This window comes from Chiloscyllium plagiosum, unplaced genomic scaffold (genome assembly GCF_037043375.1).
Source record: "Chiloscyllium plagiosum isolate Xiang-an unplaced genomic scaffold, Cpla_swu_hap1 HiC_scaffold_35, whole genome shotgun sequence".
NCBI classification, from domain to species: domain Eukaryota; kingdom Metazoa; phylum Chordata; class Chondrichthyes; order Orectolobiformes; family Hemiscylliidae; genus Chiloscyllium; species Chiloscyllium plagiosum.
Window position 1 is genome coordinate 5,671,292 of NW_028270173.1, and position 19,994 is coordinate 5,691,285.

General features: G+C 51.7%; 1 protein-coding gene across 1 annotated transcript in view; it reads left to right on the plus strand.

Moving 5' to 3' along the window:
* The first annotated feature begins 214 nt into the window (after nt 1-214).
* Nucleotides 215-19,994, plus strand: part of LOC122546741 (suppressor APC domain-containing protein 2-like) — a 61,526-nt gene continuing 41,746 nt past the window's right edge. Inside the window, exons 1-2 of the mRNA XM_087979794.1 lie at nt 215-231; nt 848-1,386. Of these exons, the coding sequence (XP_087835920.1) occupies nt 215-231; nt 848-1,386 (556 nt within the window). The remainder of the gene's footprint in view (nt 232-847; nt 1,387-19,994) is intronic.

Consider the following 19,994-nt stretch of genomic DNA (forward strand, 5'->3'; position numbering starts at 1 on the left):
GCCTGCATGTGTAGAAAGTAAATAATAATTTGCTCCTCACACATACACAGAAAGAGGAACACACCCAGGACCGAAGTTAGAAACGCGCACACACACACTCTCAGAGAAACACCCCCCACCCGCCAGCTCTGGCCAAAGCTCAGCTCTCCGCCCAGGACTGGTCCTGCAGCTCCCAGAGCCGGGGAGCAGGGTGAGAGACTGCAGGGCTGTCTACATGGAGAGCCCCACGGGGTAAGGCAGAGTCTCTCTGCCTGGCCCCGGGAGGGGGGGCTGCAGCAATGAGCCGGCCCGAGGAGCTGCACCGGGAGAACCGGCCGAGACTGCACCGGGACCCACTGTCCCGGGAACTTCACCCCCACCCCCACCTCAGGGACCCCAACCCCAGGGACCCCAATCCCATAGACTCCCATCCCAAGGACCCCTATCCCAGAGACCCCCATCCCAGAGACCCCAGGAACCCCTATCCCAGGGACCCCAATCCCATAGACCCCCACCCCCACCCCAGGGACCCCAATCCCAGAGACCTCAATCCCAGAGACTCCCATCCCAGGGACCCCAATCCCAGAGACCCCCACCCCCACCCCCACCCCAGGGACCTCAATCCCAGAGACTCCCATCTCAGGGACCCCAATCCCAGAGACTCCCATCTCAGGGACCCCTATCCCATAGACCCCCACCCCAGGGACCCCTATCCCAGAGACCCCCACCCCAGGGACCCCTATCCCAGAGACCCCCACCCCAGAGACCCCCATCCCAGGGACCCCCACCCCATAGACCCCCATCCCAGGGACCCCCACCCCATAGACCCCCATCCCAGGAACCCCTATCCCAGAGACCCCCATTCCAGGGACCCCAGAGACCCCAATCCCAGAGACCCCAATCCCAGAGACCCCCATCCCGGAGACCCCCATCCTGGAGACCCCCATCCCAGGGACCCCCATCCCAGAGACCCCCATCCCAGAGACCCCCATCCCATAGACCCCCTTCCCCAGGCCCTCAGCCCCAGGGACCCCAATGCAAGGAAGCCCCATCCCCGGGACCCGGAGCCCCGCTCGTTCCTGCACAGCCTGCGGACCCTGTTCGACATCCTGGACCAGGAGGGTCGGGGCTCGGTCGAGCTGCGGGAGATAGAGAGCCGCTGGCCGGGGGAAGGCCGGAGGGAGGCGGCGCTACCTCCCGGGCTGATGGGCTGCCTCCGGAGAGCAGCAGCGCCGAGCGGGAGGCTCACCTTCCCCCGGCTCCTGGCCGGTATCAGGGCGGCCCTGCAGCAGGAAGCCGGCAGCCCGGAGCCGGACAGTGTCCCGGGCAGCTCCCGGTACCAACAACCCGGGGAGAGCCAGAGAGAAACCCCCGCGGGAGGCAACAGGAGCCGGGCAGCAGCAGCAGGTCAGTGCCTCTTCATTAAAACTCAGCAACTCCAGACCCTTTAACCACTAGATAGCACAGACCGCAACATCGGGCTGGAATCGCCTTAATTCATAAATCTGAGACCGAGAGAAGGCCCTCGGTGCAGTGTATATGTGTCCGTTTATCTATTTATTCAATACATAAATCTGAGCCAAGGAGAAATCTTGTTTACAGTATGTATATGTCTTAACACGTTTTAATTTACAGATCTGAGTCAATAAGATGTTTGGTGTACTGTGTGTGTGTGCACCAATTCATCTACATATACATAGAATAGTATAGTACAGGCCCTTCAGCCCTCAATGTTGTGCTGACCTTTTATCCTAATCTAAGATCAGACCAACCTACATACCCCTCATTGCAATATCATCCATGTGCCTACTTAAGCATCGCTGAAATGTTCCTAACGTATCCCACTCTACTACCACTGCTGGTAGAGCATTCTACCCACCCACCACTCTCTGGGTAAAGAACCTCCCTCTGCCATCTCCCCGAAACCTTCCCCCAATTACCTTAAAATTATGCTCCCTTGTGGTGGACGTTTCTGCCCTGGGGAAAGAAGTCTCTGGCCATCCACTCTATCTATGCCTCTCAACATTTTGTACACCTTTATCAAGTCACCTCTTAGGAGAAAGTGAGGACTGCAGATGCTGGAGATCAGAGCTGAAAATGTGTTGCTGGAAAAGCGCAGCAGGTCAGGCAGCATCCAAGGAGCAGGAGAATCGACGTTCCGGGCATGAGCCCTTCTTCAGGAATGTATGTCAGTCTATCAATATTTTTAACACTTGTTAATTTATTGAGCTGAGTCAAGGAGAAAGTATTCAGGTGTGTGTGTGTGTGTTCATCAATATATTTAACACTTCTTAATTCGTACATCTGAGACAGTGAGAAGGAGCTTGATATACAGCATGTATATGTCAGAGTTGAAAAGTGTGGCACTGGAAAAGCACAGCAGGTCAGGCAGCATTTGAGGAGCAGGAGAGTCAATGTTTCAGGCATAAGCAATGACCCACATCAATTCAACGCCTTGCCCAGCATTCTCTTCAGGGCAATTATTGATGGGCACTAAATGCCACCTTCTCAGTGATGCCCCCAACCCGATTCAGAGCTCACCACCAGGCCTTTAGCAGTAACCCCTGGGTTTCATGATTTGGCGATGCCAGTGTTGGACTGGGTGTATCAAGTTAAAAATCACACAACACCAGGTTATAGTCCAAGAGGTTTATTTGGAAGCACTAGCTTTCGGAGCGCTGCTCCTTCTTCAAGTGTTTGATGAAGTGGTTTGGAGCAGCGCTCCAAAAGCTAGTGCTTCCAAATAAACCTCTTGGACTATAACCTGGTGTTGTGTGATTTTTTTTAACTTTATGCACCCCTGGGTTTGTCTGTCTTGTTAGAAATCTGCTTTCTCTTGATGTCACTGCACTTTATCAACGTGTGTTGGAGATCGAAAACAAATCTTTGAGTTAAACCGACAGTGGGAAAGTAAGAAAGAAAGAGACCACACTCAGTAATAACCTGCAGACAACATTGGCAGCTGGGATAGATTTTATCAGCATGATCTCAATCGTCCTAGCCAGAGTTGAGGAATTTTTTTTTGTTTTACTTTATTCTTGATCCAAATCTCGTTCGTTGCCATGTGTGTATGTGATACTCCCTTCCCCACAGCACGGTTCCTTCACCAAACACACTGCAAACGTTCAAAGCATCTGCTCACAACCCCCCCCCCCCAATCTTCTCCTGGGGCCATACAAACATCTCAGTAATAGGAGTAGGACTGGGGCCATTCTGCCCTTTGAGCCTGCTCTGCCTTTCACAGCTGAGGTGTCTGTGTTCCGAGTTGCATGTTCCTGCCTGCCCCCCCACCGACTATCCCCACCCCCTCCCTCACACAGACCAACCCATCTCCAAAGATATTCAATGTCCCGACATACACCCCCACCCTCTGAGACAGAGAGTTCCACACCCACACACAACCATCTGAGAGAACACCATTCTTCTTGTCCCTGTCCTGAGGGGAGGTGGTGGGCGGACCCCTACTTTTGTACCAGTGGCACCCCCTCCAGCCCCCAGTTCTGGACTGACCCCCAAGAGGAAATCATCCCTTTTTCCACATCCCCACCCAGCCCAGGATCTTATACACTTCAATCCAATCACCGCTCACTCTCTACACTCCCAGGGGACAAGAGCCCAGTCTGTCCAACTTTTTCCTCATCAGATAACCTACTCGGTCCAATCTGAGAAACCTCCTGTGAACCACCTCCTTAAACAGGGAGACCAAAACAGCACAGAGAATTCGAGACGTGGTCTTACCCGTGGAACTGTAACACAACATCTTGACTTTGAGAGATTAGATTAGATTCTGTGCAGTATGGAAACAGGCCCTTCGGCCCAACAAGTCCACACCGACCCTCTTAAGAGTAACTTCCCCTACCCTATATTTACCCCTGACTAATGCACCTAACACTATGGGCAATTTAGCATGGCCAATGCACCATAACCTGCACAATTTTGGACTGTGGGAGGAAACCGGAGGAAACCCACGCAGACATGGGGAGAATGTGCAAACTCCACACAGACAGTCACCCGAGGTGGGAATCGAACCTGGGTCCCTGGCGCCGTGAGGCAGCAGTGCTAACCACTGAGCCACCGTGCCGCCCCATCCTAGAGTTCCACAGCACAGCAAAGGGCACTTCGGCCCATCGAGTCTGTCCTGGTCGAAACCAAGCATCTACCCACTGAATTCCTCTTGTAATAAAGCTCAGTATCCCATGAGCCTCCTTCATTCCTGGCTGTGTCAGCACACTTGAGACTCAAAGACTAAAACAGCCAGGTCCCAGTTCAGCTCAGATTCCCACATTTCCTTGAAAGGAATAACCCAGCATTCCAGGTAAGGATACGACAGGAGCAGGTGGAATGCTGGGTTTTTGGACTGAGATTTAAGGCGCGTGTAGCTTAAGACTGTTTGCTCAGCGGCTGTGTTAGAGAATCGATCTGGGCATTCCCAGGGTCTCCGCACCCCCCCAGTCTCACATCAGACCCCCAAGGTGAAGTGGCAATCTTAGACAGCTGCCCAGGGTCACCCTCAGAAGGTGCACTATCGCAGCAGCTGACCTCTCTCCAGCCCAATGGTGAAAATCTAAGCTGCAGAATCATTACAGCACGGACAGTGGCCATTCAGCCCATCACTTTTGGAATATTGTGTTCAATTCTGGTCTCCCTGCTGAAGGAAGGATGTTGCAAAACTGGAAAGGGCTCAGGAAGGAGTCACAAGGATGTTGCCAGGGTTGGAGGGTCTGAGATATAGAGAGAGGCTGAATAGGCTGGAGCTGTTTTTCTTGGAGCGTCTGAGGCTGGTGAGTGACCTTATGGAAGTTTATAAAATCATGAGATGCATGGATAGGATAAATAGACAAGGTCTTTTCCCCAGGGTAGGGGAGTCCAGAACTGGAGGACGTAGGTTCAAGTTGAGAGGGGAAGGATATAAAAACGACCTGAGGTCCTTTCTCATGGAGAGGATGGTGTGTGTATGGAATGAGCTGCCAGAGGAAGTGGTGGAGGCTGGTACAATTGCAACATTTAGTCATAGAGTCATTGAGATGTACAGCACGGAAACAAACCATTCAGTCCAACTCATCCATGCCGACCAGATATCCCAACCCAATCTAGTCCCGCCTGCCAGCACCCTGTCCAAATCCCTCTAAACCTTTTAAAAGGCATTTGGATGGATATATGAAAAGGAAGGGTTTAGAGCGATGTGAGCCAAATGCAGGCAAATGGGACTAGATTGGGTTGGGATATCTGGTCGATATTGATGAATCGGACCAAAGGCTTCCATGCTGTATGACTCCCAGCCCATGTTAGCCTCTCCCCAGAACAGCCCAATCCATCACCTTCCTCTTTCCCTTCCCCACAGCCCTACAGATTTATTTGGTTCAAGTGCCCATTCAATTTCCTTTATAAATCCCTCTTCCTTCTAGGTTAGAAACTGGATTTGGTGCAAAACCAGGATTGCACCTGTTCTTATCCGTGTGTCCCCCTGGATGAGTTGAATCATTAGCTGTCCTTTGAGGTTTTGCTATTTCCCTCCTGTCATCCCATTCTGAGTTTCAACTGACATATACACACTGTACACCAAGTTCCTTCTGTCTCTCTCAGGTCAACTTAAGCATTGGCCCTCGGTTTTATGACTCCCCATTGCTCACAGAGGCCTGGAACAACCTCACCCTTTATTAATTCAGGCCATTCTTGGATTGATCAACTGTACCGTAACTCCCTCCCTGCTCTCCACTGGAAGAAAAAACAGGAGACAGCTGCTGTTTCGAATTGGACTGGGTCCAAAGTGGAGCTGTGCGCCTGTGCACGGGTGAACAATGTATGTCAAAGCTTCTGGGCCACTGGTGAATGACTCTGACACTCGGCTCCTCCACAACAGGGACAGCTCTCTCTCCACCTCCCCCAGGGACTGAAGTCATTCGGTGTGAACCATTCGCATCTGTCTCTGTGCTTGTCAGAGAGATTAGGCAGTAAGGAGCAAAGAGCAACACAGGAAGGAAGGGAGGGAGAGAACAGGAGCGATGTGGGAGAGACAGAGAGAGAGGGAGAGGGGGAGAGAGAGAGAGAGAGAGAGAGAGACAAACAAAGAGAGAGATTGGGAGATAGAGTGGGAGAAAGAAAGACAAAAAAAAACACGACAGATAAAGAGAAAGAAAGAGGCCAATAATGTGAACAGGAAAAGCTAATCTGAGAGCTAATGGGGAAAGGAAGTGGGGATGAGTGAGTGAGTGAGTGAGTCACAGATGGATAGGGCATTATGGAAAAAAAAATGAACAAAATGCCAACCCCCTGTTCTCTGGCTGTTTTACTCCAGCATGAAACATTCATTTTGCGTTCTCACTCTGTCAGACCAGGAGACCTTCATTATTCATAAAGTGGTTTTCACTCACACCGTGTCAAATTCCTCTTGTCTGCCTTAGGTTTATTAATTTAAAAGTCTTTATTAAAATCCCTGCTGTCTCTTTACAAAAACTGTTTCAGTGCTGAATACATTCACCCTCTTATTTTCATTCACTCTCTAGCACGTTCCTTCCGTCAGACTTAGCTCAATTAATTAAAGAGTTTTTAAATTATTAAAATCTGACATTTAGACACTTCGTGGCCAGTCCCTGCAGTCTGTCATAGGGCTGTTTTGATGTTAAATATATGAAATAATCTGATGTTCAGACTGCTATGTGTTAAAGTACTGCTTCAGTATTAAGTCATGGAATTTGACAATACAAAAGGTGCATTCGACCCATTGTGTCTGCACTCGCTCTTGAAAGAGCAAGCCAGCTTGTCCTATTCTCCAGTCCTATCTCCCTAGCCCTCTAAATTCATTACTTTCAAATATATCTCCAGCTCTTTTTTGAAACCTCCTATGGAGACCCCTTCCCACCATCTCCCAGGCAGCAAAGATATTTCCCCTTGTCTCACTCGCAATGAAAGCGAGCATGCCAGTTGCCATCTTTACCACCCTACCCAAGTTTGGAGAACTATGGACTTGAACCCCAAGGTCCTTCAGTCCATCAGTGCTGTTCTGGGTCCTGCCTTTAACTGTATATTTTTTCTTAACTTTATGATCTTTCAAAGTGCAGCACCTCACACTTATCCAGATTAAATTCCATTTGCCATTTCTCTGCCCATAATTGCATTTGATCTATATCCCACTGTATGCTTTGACAACCTTCCACACTATCCACAACTCCACCATCTTTGTATCGCCTGCAAACTTACTAACCCACCCATCTACATTTTCATCCAAGTCATTTATAAATGACAGAAGCAGCAGAGGTTCCAATATGGATCCGTGCGGAGCACCACTAGTCACAGATTTCCAACTTTAAAAACACCCTTCCACCATTACCCTCTGCCATCTATGGGCAAGCCAATTCTGAATCCACGTGGCCAAGTCAGTGTGGACCTGTGCATCTTCGAGCTGAGCCTACCATAAGGGACCTTGTTGAAAGCCTTACTAAAATCCTTGTACAGTTAAACAATACCCATCGCTCTATCCTTAGTCAGCTCCTCAAAACATTCAGTCAAGTTAGTATGACATGATCTGTCCTGCACAAAGCCATGCTGACTGTTTCTAATGAGGCCATGCCTCTCCAAATGTGTATAAACCCTACCCTGAAGAACTCTCTCCAATAGCTTCCCAATCACTGCTGTGAGACTCGTCGGTTTGTGGTTTCCTGGATTATCCTTCTCGAACAGAACAACAACATTAGCTATTTGCCAGTCCTCCAGGACCTCTCCACTGGCTAGCAAGGGTACAGAGATCTTGGTCAAAGACAGGCCACTGAAGAAGAAGGCTTTTGGCACATTGGTCTTCATCAGTCAGGGCATTGAGTATAGATTACAGTGTGGCCCAACAAGTCCACACTGACCCTCCGAAGAGCAACCCACCCAGACCCATTCCCCTATATATACCTCTTCACCTAACACTATGGGCAATTTAGCATGGCCAATTCACCTAACCTGCATATGTTTGGACTGTGGGAAGAAACCGGAGCACCCGGAGGAAACCCACGCAAACACACTATCCACTTCAATATGAATTGAACCTGGGTCTCTGGCGCTGTGTCTCGGCAGCCGGCTTTCCCAAGGGACGACCATGAATGAAGAGGAGCAGCACTGTGCCTGCTCTGGCTTCTTCAGACAACAGGGACCCCTGGAAATCAGCAAAGGGCCTGCTCCCTCAGGCTGTCGTGCTGAGCCATGCTCCTTGACTGTGGTGAAACCTGGACTGTCCGCTCACAACACATTCAGATCCTGGAGAGCTTCCACTGCTGAGGCCTGAATTGAAACCTCATCAGATGGAGAGATTGCCAGACCAACGTGACCATCCCCAGAAAGTTGCATCTATCTGTATCATAGCTCTGCTCATCTGGAATCAATGGACAGGCCATTGCATCTGTAGGCCTGAAACCCATCTCCATCAGGAGGGTCTCTCCCAGCAGGTTCCTCCTCTCCCAGCAAGTTCCTCCTCTTTCAGCAGGTTCCTCCTCTCCTAGCAGGTCTAGATTAGATTATATTACTTACAGTGTGGAAACAGTCCCGTCAGCCCAACAAGTCCACACCGACCCACCAAAGAGCAACCCACCCAGACCCATTCCCCTACAATTACCCTTTCACCTAACACTACGGGCAATTTAGCGTGGCCAATTCACCTAACCTGCACATCTTTGGACTGTGGGAGGAAACCGGAGCACCCGGAGGAAACCCACGCAGACACGGGGAGAATGTGCAAACTCCACACAGTCAGTCGCCTGAGGCAGGAACTGAACCCGGGTTTCTCTTCTCCCAGCAGGTACTTTCTCGCCCAGCAGGTTCTCCTCTCCCAGCAGGTTCCTCCTCTCCCAGCGGGTGTTTCCTGTCCCAGCAGGCTCCTCCTGTCCCAGCAGGCTCCTTCTCTCCCAGTAGGTTCCTCCTCTCCCAGCAGGTTTTTCCTCTCCCAGCAGGCTCCTTCTCTCCAAGCATGTTTCCCCTGTCCCAGCAGGTTCCTCCGCTCCCAGCAGGAAAGTGCAGCCAAACAGGAAGGGGAAGGGTTGCGCTCAATGTTGACTGAAAATGTGGCAGTGTTGCTATCCCTGACTGGGAGGAGAAAATTGCTGATAGTTCAGCGTGGCCTCCCACTCTAACAAAGACACTTCAAGGCTCAGCAGCTCAACCACAAGGGAGAGTGGTGACAGCAGAGGACAGAGCTGCCCATTCCATTTGCCTGTGTGTTATCTTGCCCCCACGTGTTGGAGAATGTATGGAGCCAACACTGAGCACCCTGACTCTGCTGAAGGCCCATCCAGGCAGACACGCACCATCCTCAAACCTGAGCCCCCCCAGCAGCAACGGTTCCCTGTCTGTCCACACTGCTCAGTAATCATAGTCAGAGTACCACTTGATATTTTTATTCCATTTAACTTTCAATGATACCGATCATGAGACTGTGTTTCTGAGCTGGTTTGACCCTGATCTGAGCTGGTGTTGCAAATAAAGAGACCATGATATTGACTGGAAGCAGTTGATATCCCCCACACAGTTTCCAGATAGTTTGTGACGAGCTTATAGTCTTTGTAGAAGTAACTTGCACCGATGTGTCTGCCTGGGGGAACATCAGGACCATCTTAACGTAGCGTACAGCCAATGAGGTTCTTTGGATTATGCACTCATTGCTGTTGGAAACATGGTAACCCATTAGCAGACAAACACCAATGAGACTGTTAACAAATTGAGAGAGAAACATTGACCAGGATGAACTCTTTGATGTGGGAATTTGTCCCTCTGCTGTAGATAGCAGACAGGACATCGGTTTAAGGTCTGATCTGAATGAGAGCATCTCTGAGTGCGCAGCACTGAGTCTGTCAGTACTACAGACTTCCAGGCTCAATTAGCAATAGGCATGGACAATGTGCGCAGCTGTGAGACCTGTTCGGCTTTGTTAATAAGAGCTGATTTCTCTGTCCACCACCCTGGATATTTCCAGCAGACGGGTCGGATAGGGTACAAAGTTTCCCACTTCCCTCTCCTCTGGGCCTGGTCCCACCCAACTGTCGGACCCCCTCACCATTGCGATGTTGCAACCCTCTGCCTGGGCAAATGACCTCTGTCGGACTATGACGCCAGCAGGTGAAGGGAGACTGGAACATGGGCCGGATGGTTTTCATTCCTGAGTTTACAGGCAGGCAGACCACATTTGGAGTATTGTGCACAGTTTTGGACCCAATATCTCAGGAAGGATGTACTGGCCCTGGAGCGGGTTCAGAGGAGGTTCACGAGAGTGGTCCCATATGAGGAAAGTTTGAGGACTCTGGGTCTATACTCAATGGAGTTTAGAAGGATGAGGGGGGATGTAACATACAGAATACTGAATGGCCTGGACAGAGTCGATGTTGGGAAGATATTTCCATTGGGAGGAGAGACTAGGACCCAAGGGCACAGCCTTAGAGTAAAAGGAAGGCCTTTTAAAATGGAGATAAGGAGTAATATCTGCAGCCAGAGAGTGGTTTCCATGCAATTCTGGTCTCCTTCCTCTCGGAAAGACGTTGTGAAACTTGAAAGGGTTCAGAAAAGATTTACAAGGATGTTGCCAGGGTTGGAGGATTTGAGCTACAGGGAGAGGCTGAACAGGCTGGGGCTGTTTTCCCTGGAGCGTCGGAGGCTGAGGGGTGACCTTATAGAGGTTTACAAATTTATGAGGGGCATGGATAGGGTAAATAGACAGAGTCTTTTTCCTGGGGTGGTGGAGTCCAGAACTAGAGGGCATAGGTTTAGGGTGAGAGGGGAAAGATATAAAAGAGACCTAAGGGGCAACTATTTCACCCAGCGGGTGGTACGTGTATGGAATGAGCTGCCAGAGGAAGTGGTGGAGGCTGGTACAATTACAACATTTAAGAGGCATTTGGATGGGTACGTGAATAGGAAGGGTTTGGAGGGATATGGGCCGGGTGCTGGCGGGTGGGACTAGATTTGGTTGGGATATCTGTTCGGCATGGACGGGTTGGACTGAAGGGTCTGTTTCCATGCTGTACCTCTCTGTGACTCTGTTTTAAGAGTTTAAGATGGAGATAGATAGGTTCTTGGGTATCAAGAGGATCAAGAGTTACAGGGAGAAAGCGGGAGAATGGGGTTGAGAACCTTATCAGCCATGATTGAATAGCGGAGCAGACATGATGGGCTGAACGGCCTAATTTCTGCTCCTATGTCTTCTGTCTCATGGTCAAAATACCAGGAAAGAAGGGTCATGGGACCTGAAATGTTAACTCTGCTTTCTCTCTTTCCTGCCAGACCTGTTACGTTTCTCCAGCGGTTTCTGGGTTTTTTTTTCTTGAGGCTTGGCCTGAGCAGCTGTGCCAGGTCAGGGCTCCCTCTGTCCTTCTCTGCTCAAAGGTTGGAAGTTCAACTCCCCCTCAGAGTGACGGAGGACCTGAAACTGGATGCTGAGGTGCTGCGCTGAGTGAGCCATCCGTGCCTCAGCCAATCCATTGCTGCTCTCGCCCCATGTCTACCCCGCTGTTCAACAGGTTTCCCTGAGGCAAGGTCAGATGTTGGTGACCTCTTCACTTCTCAAGACATTACCCATTGCTCCCAGCTGCCTGGAAACATGGTGGAGACTGGTCCAGTCGGGGTGGGGGGGGGGTGTCATTGGATTATGTGGATAGAAATGGTGAGCAGGGATATGGGGGAAAAAGGCACGAGGTGATAGAAGCAGCGAAGGCGTGATGGGCTGAATGACCACCTTCAGTAACAATTCTGTGCAAGTCCATTGGGCCTTGCGATTGAAAGTTATTGGTGTGCCTTGCTGAAGAGTTGCTTGTCAGAGTGAGGGAATGAAGCGAGGGCACAGTGCTTCATCAGTTTGGGCAGGTTCAGCCTAACCCTCGCCCTTCAACTAAGGGGCGGCACAGTGGTTAGCACTGCTGTCTCACAGCACTAGGGGCCCAGATTCGATCTCACTCTTGGGTGACTGTCTGTGTGGAGTTTGCACATTCTCCTCGTGTTTGCATGCGTTTCCTCCGGGTGCTCCGGTTACCTCCCACAGTCCAAAGATGTGCAGGTCAGGTGAATTGCCCATGCTAAATTGCCCACAGTGTTAGGGTGCATTAGATATAGGTCTGGGTGGGTTACTCTTCGGTGGGTCGGTGTGGACTGGTTGGGCCGAAGGGCCTGTTTCCACACTGTAGGGAATCTAATAATCTAAACTAAGCAAAACAGTACTGAAATCACCCACCATGAAGGTGGAGGTATTGACTGTGGAACCATGGACATCTCAGAGTGAGGTGGCGATGATGCAAGGACATTCTGTGATCCTGAGAAGGTGAATGCGGTGATCTGGCCAGAGTTTCCAAGCATCAAGATAGATCGATGTGCGAAACTGCAGTGTTTCTGTTATCTGGGAGGAGGGAGCAATATAGACATAGAACATTACAGCACAGTACAGGCCCTTCAGCCGTCGATGTTGCCCTGTCATACTAATCTGAAGCCCATCCTACCTACACTATTCCATGTACATCCATATGCCTGTCGAATGACGACTTAAATGCATTTAAACTTGGCAAATCTACGACTGTTGCAGGCAAAGCATTCCATACCCTTACTACTCTCTGTGTAGAGATTGGAGCCAGTCACAGCGGGAGTGCCATTGGGTATCATAGAACCCCTATAGTGCAGACCGAAGCTGTTCAGCTCATCGATACAGCACTGACCCTCCAAAGGGCATCCCACCTCATTACCTCTTATCTCTCATGGTTAATCCACCCCATCGGCACATTCCTGGACACCACGGGGCTACGCTTACACTGCTCTGGAAGTTTGGAAATCTGTCCCACAGGAGGTGATTGATGCTCGGTCTGTTGTTAATTTGAGTGAGCCAATGCCGTTGCAAGGTACGGGGCAGAGTCAGGTTTATGCAGAGAGATCTTGCATTAGCCAGACACGAGCAAACAACTTCAAACTGCTCATTGGTCTTATTTAAAAGGCATCAGGATGGGTACATCAATAGGAAGGGTTCAGAGGGTCATGGGCCAAGTGCTGGCAAACAGGACCAAATTAATTTCAGATATCTGGCCAGCATAGACGAGTTGGACTGAAGGGTCTGTTTCCATGCTTTATATCTCTGTGACTACGCTGTTCATCTTTTGCACTAACAATCCAGCTCAATACTTCCTGCTGATCCACAAATAGAGAAGTATTCTCTGTCTCCCCTCCCACAGCACCCGTGGGCTCGCTGAATGAAAATATCAGCCAAAAACTGAATCAGTGCCAGATAACGTCTGTTTACTGGGGTGGTTCCACACCCAAAAGAAACTGGATCGAAAAAACTCAAACAAACTTTGCTTTTTGAAATCTTCACAAGCGAAAGGAAAGGTCACCTTCCCAACATCGTTTCAGAGTGTGGATCGACACGTACCCTCAGGGGAATGGTTAAAGGACAGTGTCTGACCCACTGTCCCAGCCAGTCCCAGAGGGAGGGGGGAAAGGACAGTGTCTGACCCACTGTCCCAGCCAGTCCCAGAGGGAGAGGGGGGGAAAGGACAGAGTCTAGCCGTCTGTGTCCCCCAGTCCTGGGTCAAGCAGGGCGGTGGGGGATGGAAGGACATTGCCAGACTGTGTTACCTCCTCCCTTCCACCTTTTCAGCAGGTAGAGCGGATCACCCTGTCATTAGCTTTGCAGACAGTGTGGTGTTAGAACTGCTGTCAGTGTGTCAACTGACTTTTATCTGTCCTTGCCCATCCCAAAATCGGAATGAAGTGTTTTTTTTTAAGGAAGGGTTTCTGTCGAAACTGGCACCTTTCCCAGCCATGGCCGTGTGCCAACACGAACACACAGTTTTCCGCCCAACACCTTTAAGTCCCACCGAAGGCTTGTGCACCTTTGAATGTTTTTCGGGTACACTTCCTGGTGAAGTCCCAGCACTTAGTGAGGCTGTACACTGCAGCTGCCTCCAGACAGCTGATGGCTAAAAGGGAAATGGCTCTCTGTAGCTGGTGGTAAGGCTCTTGCTGAACTCAGGGAGACAGATGGCAGGGTGACTGAGCTGACTGGGGCTGTTCGAAGGGAGCTGTGAAACTTAATCTCCACACCGACACAGCCCCCTCGACAGCAACCAGCCCTCTCAGCTCTTCAGTCAAAGTGAAAGATTCAGTCAAATCTCTGACAGAAGGGATTCATTTTTACCATTTACTCACGGGGTGTTAGCGACACTGGCTGGGCCAATATTTATAGCCCAGCACTAACTGCCCAGAGTCAACAGTTAAGAGTGAAGCACTTTGCTGTGGGCCTGGACTCACGTGCAGGCCAGGCCAGGTAAGGATGGCCGATTTCCCTCCCTAAGGGACATGAGTGAACCAGATGGGTTTTTCCTGGCAATCGATAATGGATTCATAAGGTAAAGGCCCATCGAGCTTCCACAGCCTTTCAATAAGATCATGGCCTCAGCTCCGCTTACGCACTCGTTCACCAGTGCACTTAATTCCTTTACTGTTCCAAAAATCTATCTGTCTTTGCCTTAAAAACCTTCAGCGCAGTAGCCTCAACTACTTCACTGGGCAGGGAATCCCACAGATCCACAACCCTGTGGCTGAAGAAGTTTCTCCTCGGCTCGGTCTGAAATCGGCTGATGGTCAACTTCACTCCTGACTCTTTTTACTGAAGTCAGACTACGCTCTCTGCCCATGGCAGGAGTTGAACCTGTGTCCCCAGGTCACCAGCTGAGTTTCTGGGTTAGTCATCCAGCAAGAATGCCACGAGGCCATCACCTTCTCCCCTGATGGCCTGTGGTGGAAGCTAATGAAATAGGAGAAGCCCTTGTCACATTTGATCCTTGCAAGATTTCATCTCCGTGATCCTTTTTGCTTTATTTTTTGTTAAAACCCCCCACACTCCCACCTAACTGCGGTAGTGCTTATGTTTTCCCCAGCACCCATGTTGTGTATGTGCAGGTGTGAGACACAATGAGAGTCACACGGTGCACGGATCTTTATTTAATTTCTACCACCAGGAAGATAGGAAACACCCGAGTGGCCAGTGACAAGCAGTGCCCTTCACATCAAAGAGCAATGCTGTGTGATCAAAACAGTGAAGGGGAGGGCAGGGATTAAATCAAAATAGAGTTGGAGGGGGAAATAATGCACCCACCTCTCCCTGAACAACCCCAGGGTGTTGGTGGACACCGCATGCTCCTTCTCCAAGGACACCCGGGCCCTAACGTAACCGCGGAAGAGGGGCAGGCAGTCGGCCCTAACGACCCCCTCCACGGCCCGCTGCCTGGACCTGTTTATGACCAGTTTGGCCAGGTCCTTTTTGCTTTATTCATTCACGGGACATGAGTGTCGCATGTAGGGCCCAATGTTGATTACCTAGAGAGCAGTTAAGAGTCAACCATGTTGCAGTTGGTCAGGAGTCACGTGCAGTTCAGCCCAGGTGAGGATGGGAGCTTCTGATCCCTGAAATGAACTGGATGAACCAGGTGGGTTTGCATCCCCCCCCCACACCCCACTACCCTGGGTGTGTCATGGGTCATCGTGAAGGCCCTTCATTCCCAATTGTTATTGAATTCCAATTCTGCTGTCAGCCGTGGCGGGATTGAAAGCCAAGTGCCCAGAACATTCCCTGGGAGTCTGCATTAACAGCCTGGCATGGCCATCATCATCGACCCCACTGTGAGCGGGACGTTGAACAGCAGGAGGGGTCGGGTCAGAGTAGCCAGGGGCAAGCACAGAACTGTGGGAAATAGAATGACAGTGTGTGACACCGTGTGCAGTGTGTATACAGTGCTGTGTCCCTGCCTGACAGTGTGTGACACCGTGTGCAGTGTGTATACAGTGCGGTGTCCCTGCCTGACAGTGTGTGACACCGTGTGCAGTGTGTATACAGTGCCGTGTCCCTGCCTGACAGTGTGTGACACCGTGTGCAGTGTGTATACAGTGCCGTGCCCCTGCCTGACAGTGTGTGACACCGTGTGCAGTGTGTACACAGTGCTGTGTCCCTGCCTGACAGTGTGTGACACCGTGTGCAGTGTGTATACAGTGCCGTGCCCCGGCCTGACAGTGTGTGACACCGTGTGCAGTGTGTACACAGTGCGGTGTCCCTGCCTGACAGTGTGTGACACCGTGCAGTGTGTATACAGTGCTGTGTCCCTGCCTGACAGTGTGTGACACCGTGTGCAGTGTGTATACAGTGCTGTGTCCCTGCCTGACAGTGTGTGGCACCGTGTGCAGTGTGTACACAGTGCTGTGACCCTGCCTGACAGTGTGTGACACCGTGTGCAGTGTGTATACAGTGCCGTGTCCCTGCCTGACAGTGTGTGACACCGTGTGCAGTGTGTATACAGTGCGGTGTCCCTGCCTGACAGTGTGTGACACCGTGCAGTGTGTATACAGTGCTGTGTCCCTGCCTGACAGTGTGTGACACCGTGTGAAGTGTGTATACAGTGCTGTGACCCTGCCTGACAGTGTGTGACACCGTGTGCAGTGTGTACACAGTGCCGTGTCCCTGCCTGACAGCGTGTGACACCGTGTGAAGTGTGTATACAGTGCTGTGACCCTGCCTGACAGTGTGTGACACCGTGTGCAGTGTGTATACAGTGCTGTGTCCCTGCCTGACAGTGTGTGACACCGTGTGCAGTGTGTATACAGTGCTGTGTCCCTGCCTGACAGTGTGTGACACCGTGTGAAGTGTGTATACAGTGCTGTGTCCCTGCCTGACAGTGTGCGACACAGTGCTGTGTCCCTGCCTGACAGTGTGTGACACCGTGTGCAGTGTGTATACAGTGCTGTGTCCCTGCCTGACAGTGTGTGACACCGTGTGAAGTGTGTATACAGTGCTGTGTCCCTGCCTGACAGTGTGTGACACCGTGTGAAGTGTGTATACAGTGCTGTGTCCCTGCCTGACAGTGTGTACCACTGTGTGCAGTGTGTATACAGTGCTGTGTCCCTGCCTGACAGTGTGTGACACCGTGTACAGTGCTGTGTCCCTGCCTGACAGTGTGTGACACCATGTGCAGTGTGTACACAGTGCTGTGTCCCTGCCTGACAGTGTGTGACACTGTGTGACACCGTGTGCAGTGTGTATACAGTGCCGTGTCCCTGCCTGACAGCGTGTGACACTGTGTGCAGTGTATATACAGTGCGGTGTCCCTGCCTGACAGTGTGTGACCCCGTGTGCAGTGTGTATACAGTGCCGTATCCCTGGCTGACAGTGTGTGACACCGTGTGCAGTGTGTACACAGTGCCGTGTCCCTGCCTGACAGTGTGTGACCCCGTGTGCAGTGTGTATACAGTGCTGTGTCCCTGCCTGACATTGTGTGACACCGTGTGCAGTGTGTGTACAGTGCCGTGTCCCTGCCTGACAGTGTGTGACACCGTGTGCAGTGTGTACACAGTGCTGTGTCCCTGCTTGACAGTGTGTGACACAGTGTGCAGTGTGTACACAGTGCCATGTTCCTGCCTGACAGTGTGTGACACCGTGTGCAGTGTGTATACAGTGCCGTATCCCTGGCTGACAGTGTGTGACACCGTGTGCAGTGTGTATACAGTGCCGTGTCCCTGCCTGACAGTGTGTGACGCTGTGTGCAGTGTGTATACAGTGCCGTATCCCTGGCTGACAGTGTGTGACACCGTGTGCAGGGTGTACACAGTGCCGTATCCCTGGCTGACAGTGTGTGACACCGTGTGCAGGGTGTACACAGTGCCGTGTCCATGCCTGACAGTGTGTGACCCCGTGTGCAGTGTGTATACAGTGCCGTATCCCTGGCTGACAGTGTGTGACACCGTGTGCAGTGTGTGTACAGTGCCGTGTCCCTGCCTGACAGTGTGTGACACCGTGTGCAGTGTGTGTACAGTGCCGTGTCCCTGCCTGACAGTGTGTGACACCGTGTGCAGGGTGTACACAGTGCTGTGTCCCTGCCTGACAGTGTGTGACGCTGTGTGCAGTGTGTATACAGTGCCGTATCCCTGCCTGACCGTGTGTGACACCGTGTGCAGTGTGTATATAGTGCCGTGTCCATGCCTGACAGTGTGTGACCCCGTGTGCAGTGTGTATACAGTGCTGTGTCCCTGCCTGACAGTGTGTGACACCGTGTGCAGTGTGTGTACAGTGCCGTGTCCCTGCCTGACAGTGTGTGACACTGTGTGCAGTGTGTATACAGTGCTGTGACCCTGCCGGACAGTGTGTGACACCGTGTGCAGTGTGTACACAGTGCTGTGTGTCCCTGCCTGACAGTGTGTGACACCGTGTGCAGTGTGTATACAGTGCGGTGTCCCTGCCTGACAGTGTGTGACACCGTGTGCAGTGTGTATACAGTGTTGTGTGACCCTGCCTGACAGTGTGTGACACCGTGTGCAGGGTGTATACAGTGCCGTATCCCTGGCTGACAGTGTGTGACACCGTGTGCAGTGTGTGTACAGTGCCGTGTCCCTGCCTGACAGTGTGTGACACTGTGTGCAGTGTGTATACAGTGCCGTATCCCTGGCTGACAGTGTGTGACACCGTGTGCAGGGTGTACACAGTGCCGTGTCCATGCCTGACAGTGTGTGACCCCGTGTGCAGTGTGTATACAGTGCTGTGTCCCTGCCTGACAGTGTGTGACACCGTGTGCAGTGTGTGTACAGTGCCGTGTCCCTGCCTGACAGTGTGTGACACTGTGTGCAGTGTGTATACAGTGCTGTGACCCTGCCGGACAGTGTGTGACACCGTGTGCAGTGTGTACACAGTGCTGTGTGTCCCTGCCTGACAGTGTGTGACACCGTGTGCAGTGTGTATACAGTGCCGTGTCCCTGCCTGACAGTGTGTGACACCGTGTGCAGTGTGTATACAGTGCCATGTCCCTGCCTGACAGTGTGTGACACTGTGTGCAGTGTGTATACAGTGCTGTGTCCCTGCCTGACAGTGTGTGACACCGTGTGCAGTGTGTATACAGTGCCGTGTCCCTGCCTGACAGTGTGTGACACCGTGTGCAGTGTGTATACAGTGCCATGTCCCTGCCTGACAGTGTGTGACACTGTGTGCAGTGTGTATACAGTGCTGTGTCCCTGCCTGACAGTGCGTGACACCGTGTGCAGTGTGTATACAGTGCTGTGTCCCTGCCTGACAGTGTGTGACACCGTGTGCAGTGTGTATACAGTGCGGTGTCCCTGCCAGACAGTGTGTGACACCGTGTGCAGTGTGTATACAGTGCGGTGTCCCTGCCTGACAGTGTGTGACACCGTGTGCAGTGTGTATACAGTGCTGTGACCCTGCCTGACAGTGTGTGACACCGTGTGCAGTGTGTATACAGTGCGGTGTCCCTGCCAGACAGTGTGTGACACCGTGTGCAGTGTGTATACAGTGCGGTGTCCCTGCCTGACAGTGTGTGACACCGTGTGCAGTGTGTATACAGTGCTGTGACCCTGCCTGACAGTGTGTGACACCGTGTGCAGTGTGTATACAGTGCGGTGTCCCTGCCTGACAGTGTGTGACACCGTGTGCAGTGTGTATACAGTGCTGTGACCCTGCCTGACAGTGTGTGACACCGTGTGCAGTGTGTATACAGTGCGGTGTCCCTGCCTGACAGTGTGTGACACCATGTGCAGTGTGTGTACAGTGCCGTTTTCCTGCCTGACAGTGTGTGACACCGTGTGCAGTGTGTACACAGTGCTGTGTCCCTGCCTGACAGTGTGTGACACCGTTTGCAGTGTGTACACAGTGCTGTGTCCCTGCCTGACAGTGTGTGACACCGTGTGCAGTGTGTACACAGTGCCGTGTCCCTGCCTGACAGTGTGTGACACCGTGTGCAGTGTGTACACAGTGCGGTGTCCCTGCCTGACAGTGTGTGACACCGTGTGCAGTGTGTATATAGTGCCGTGTCCCTGCCTGACAGTGTGTGACACCGTGTGCAGTGTGTATACAGTGCTGTGTCCCTGCCTGACAGTGTGTGACACTCTGTGCAGTGTGTATACAGTGCTGTGTCCCTGCCTGACAGTGGGTGACACCGTGTGCAGTGTGTACGCAGTGCTGTGTCCCTGCCTGTGCGTGACACCGTGTGCAGTGTGTATACAGTGCCGTTTCCCTGTCTGACAGT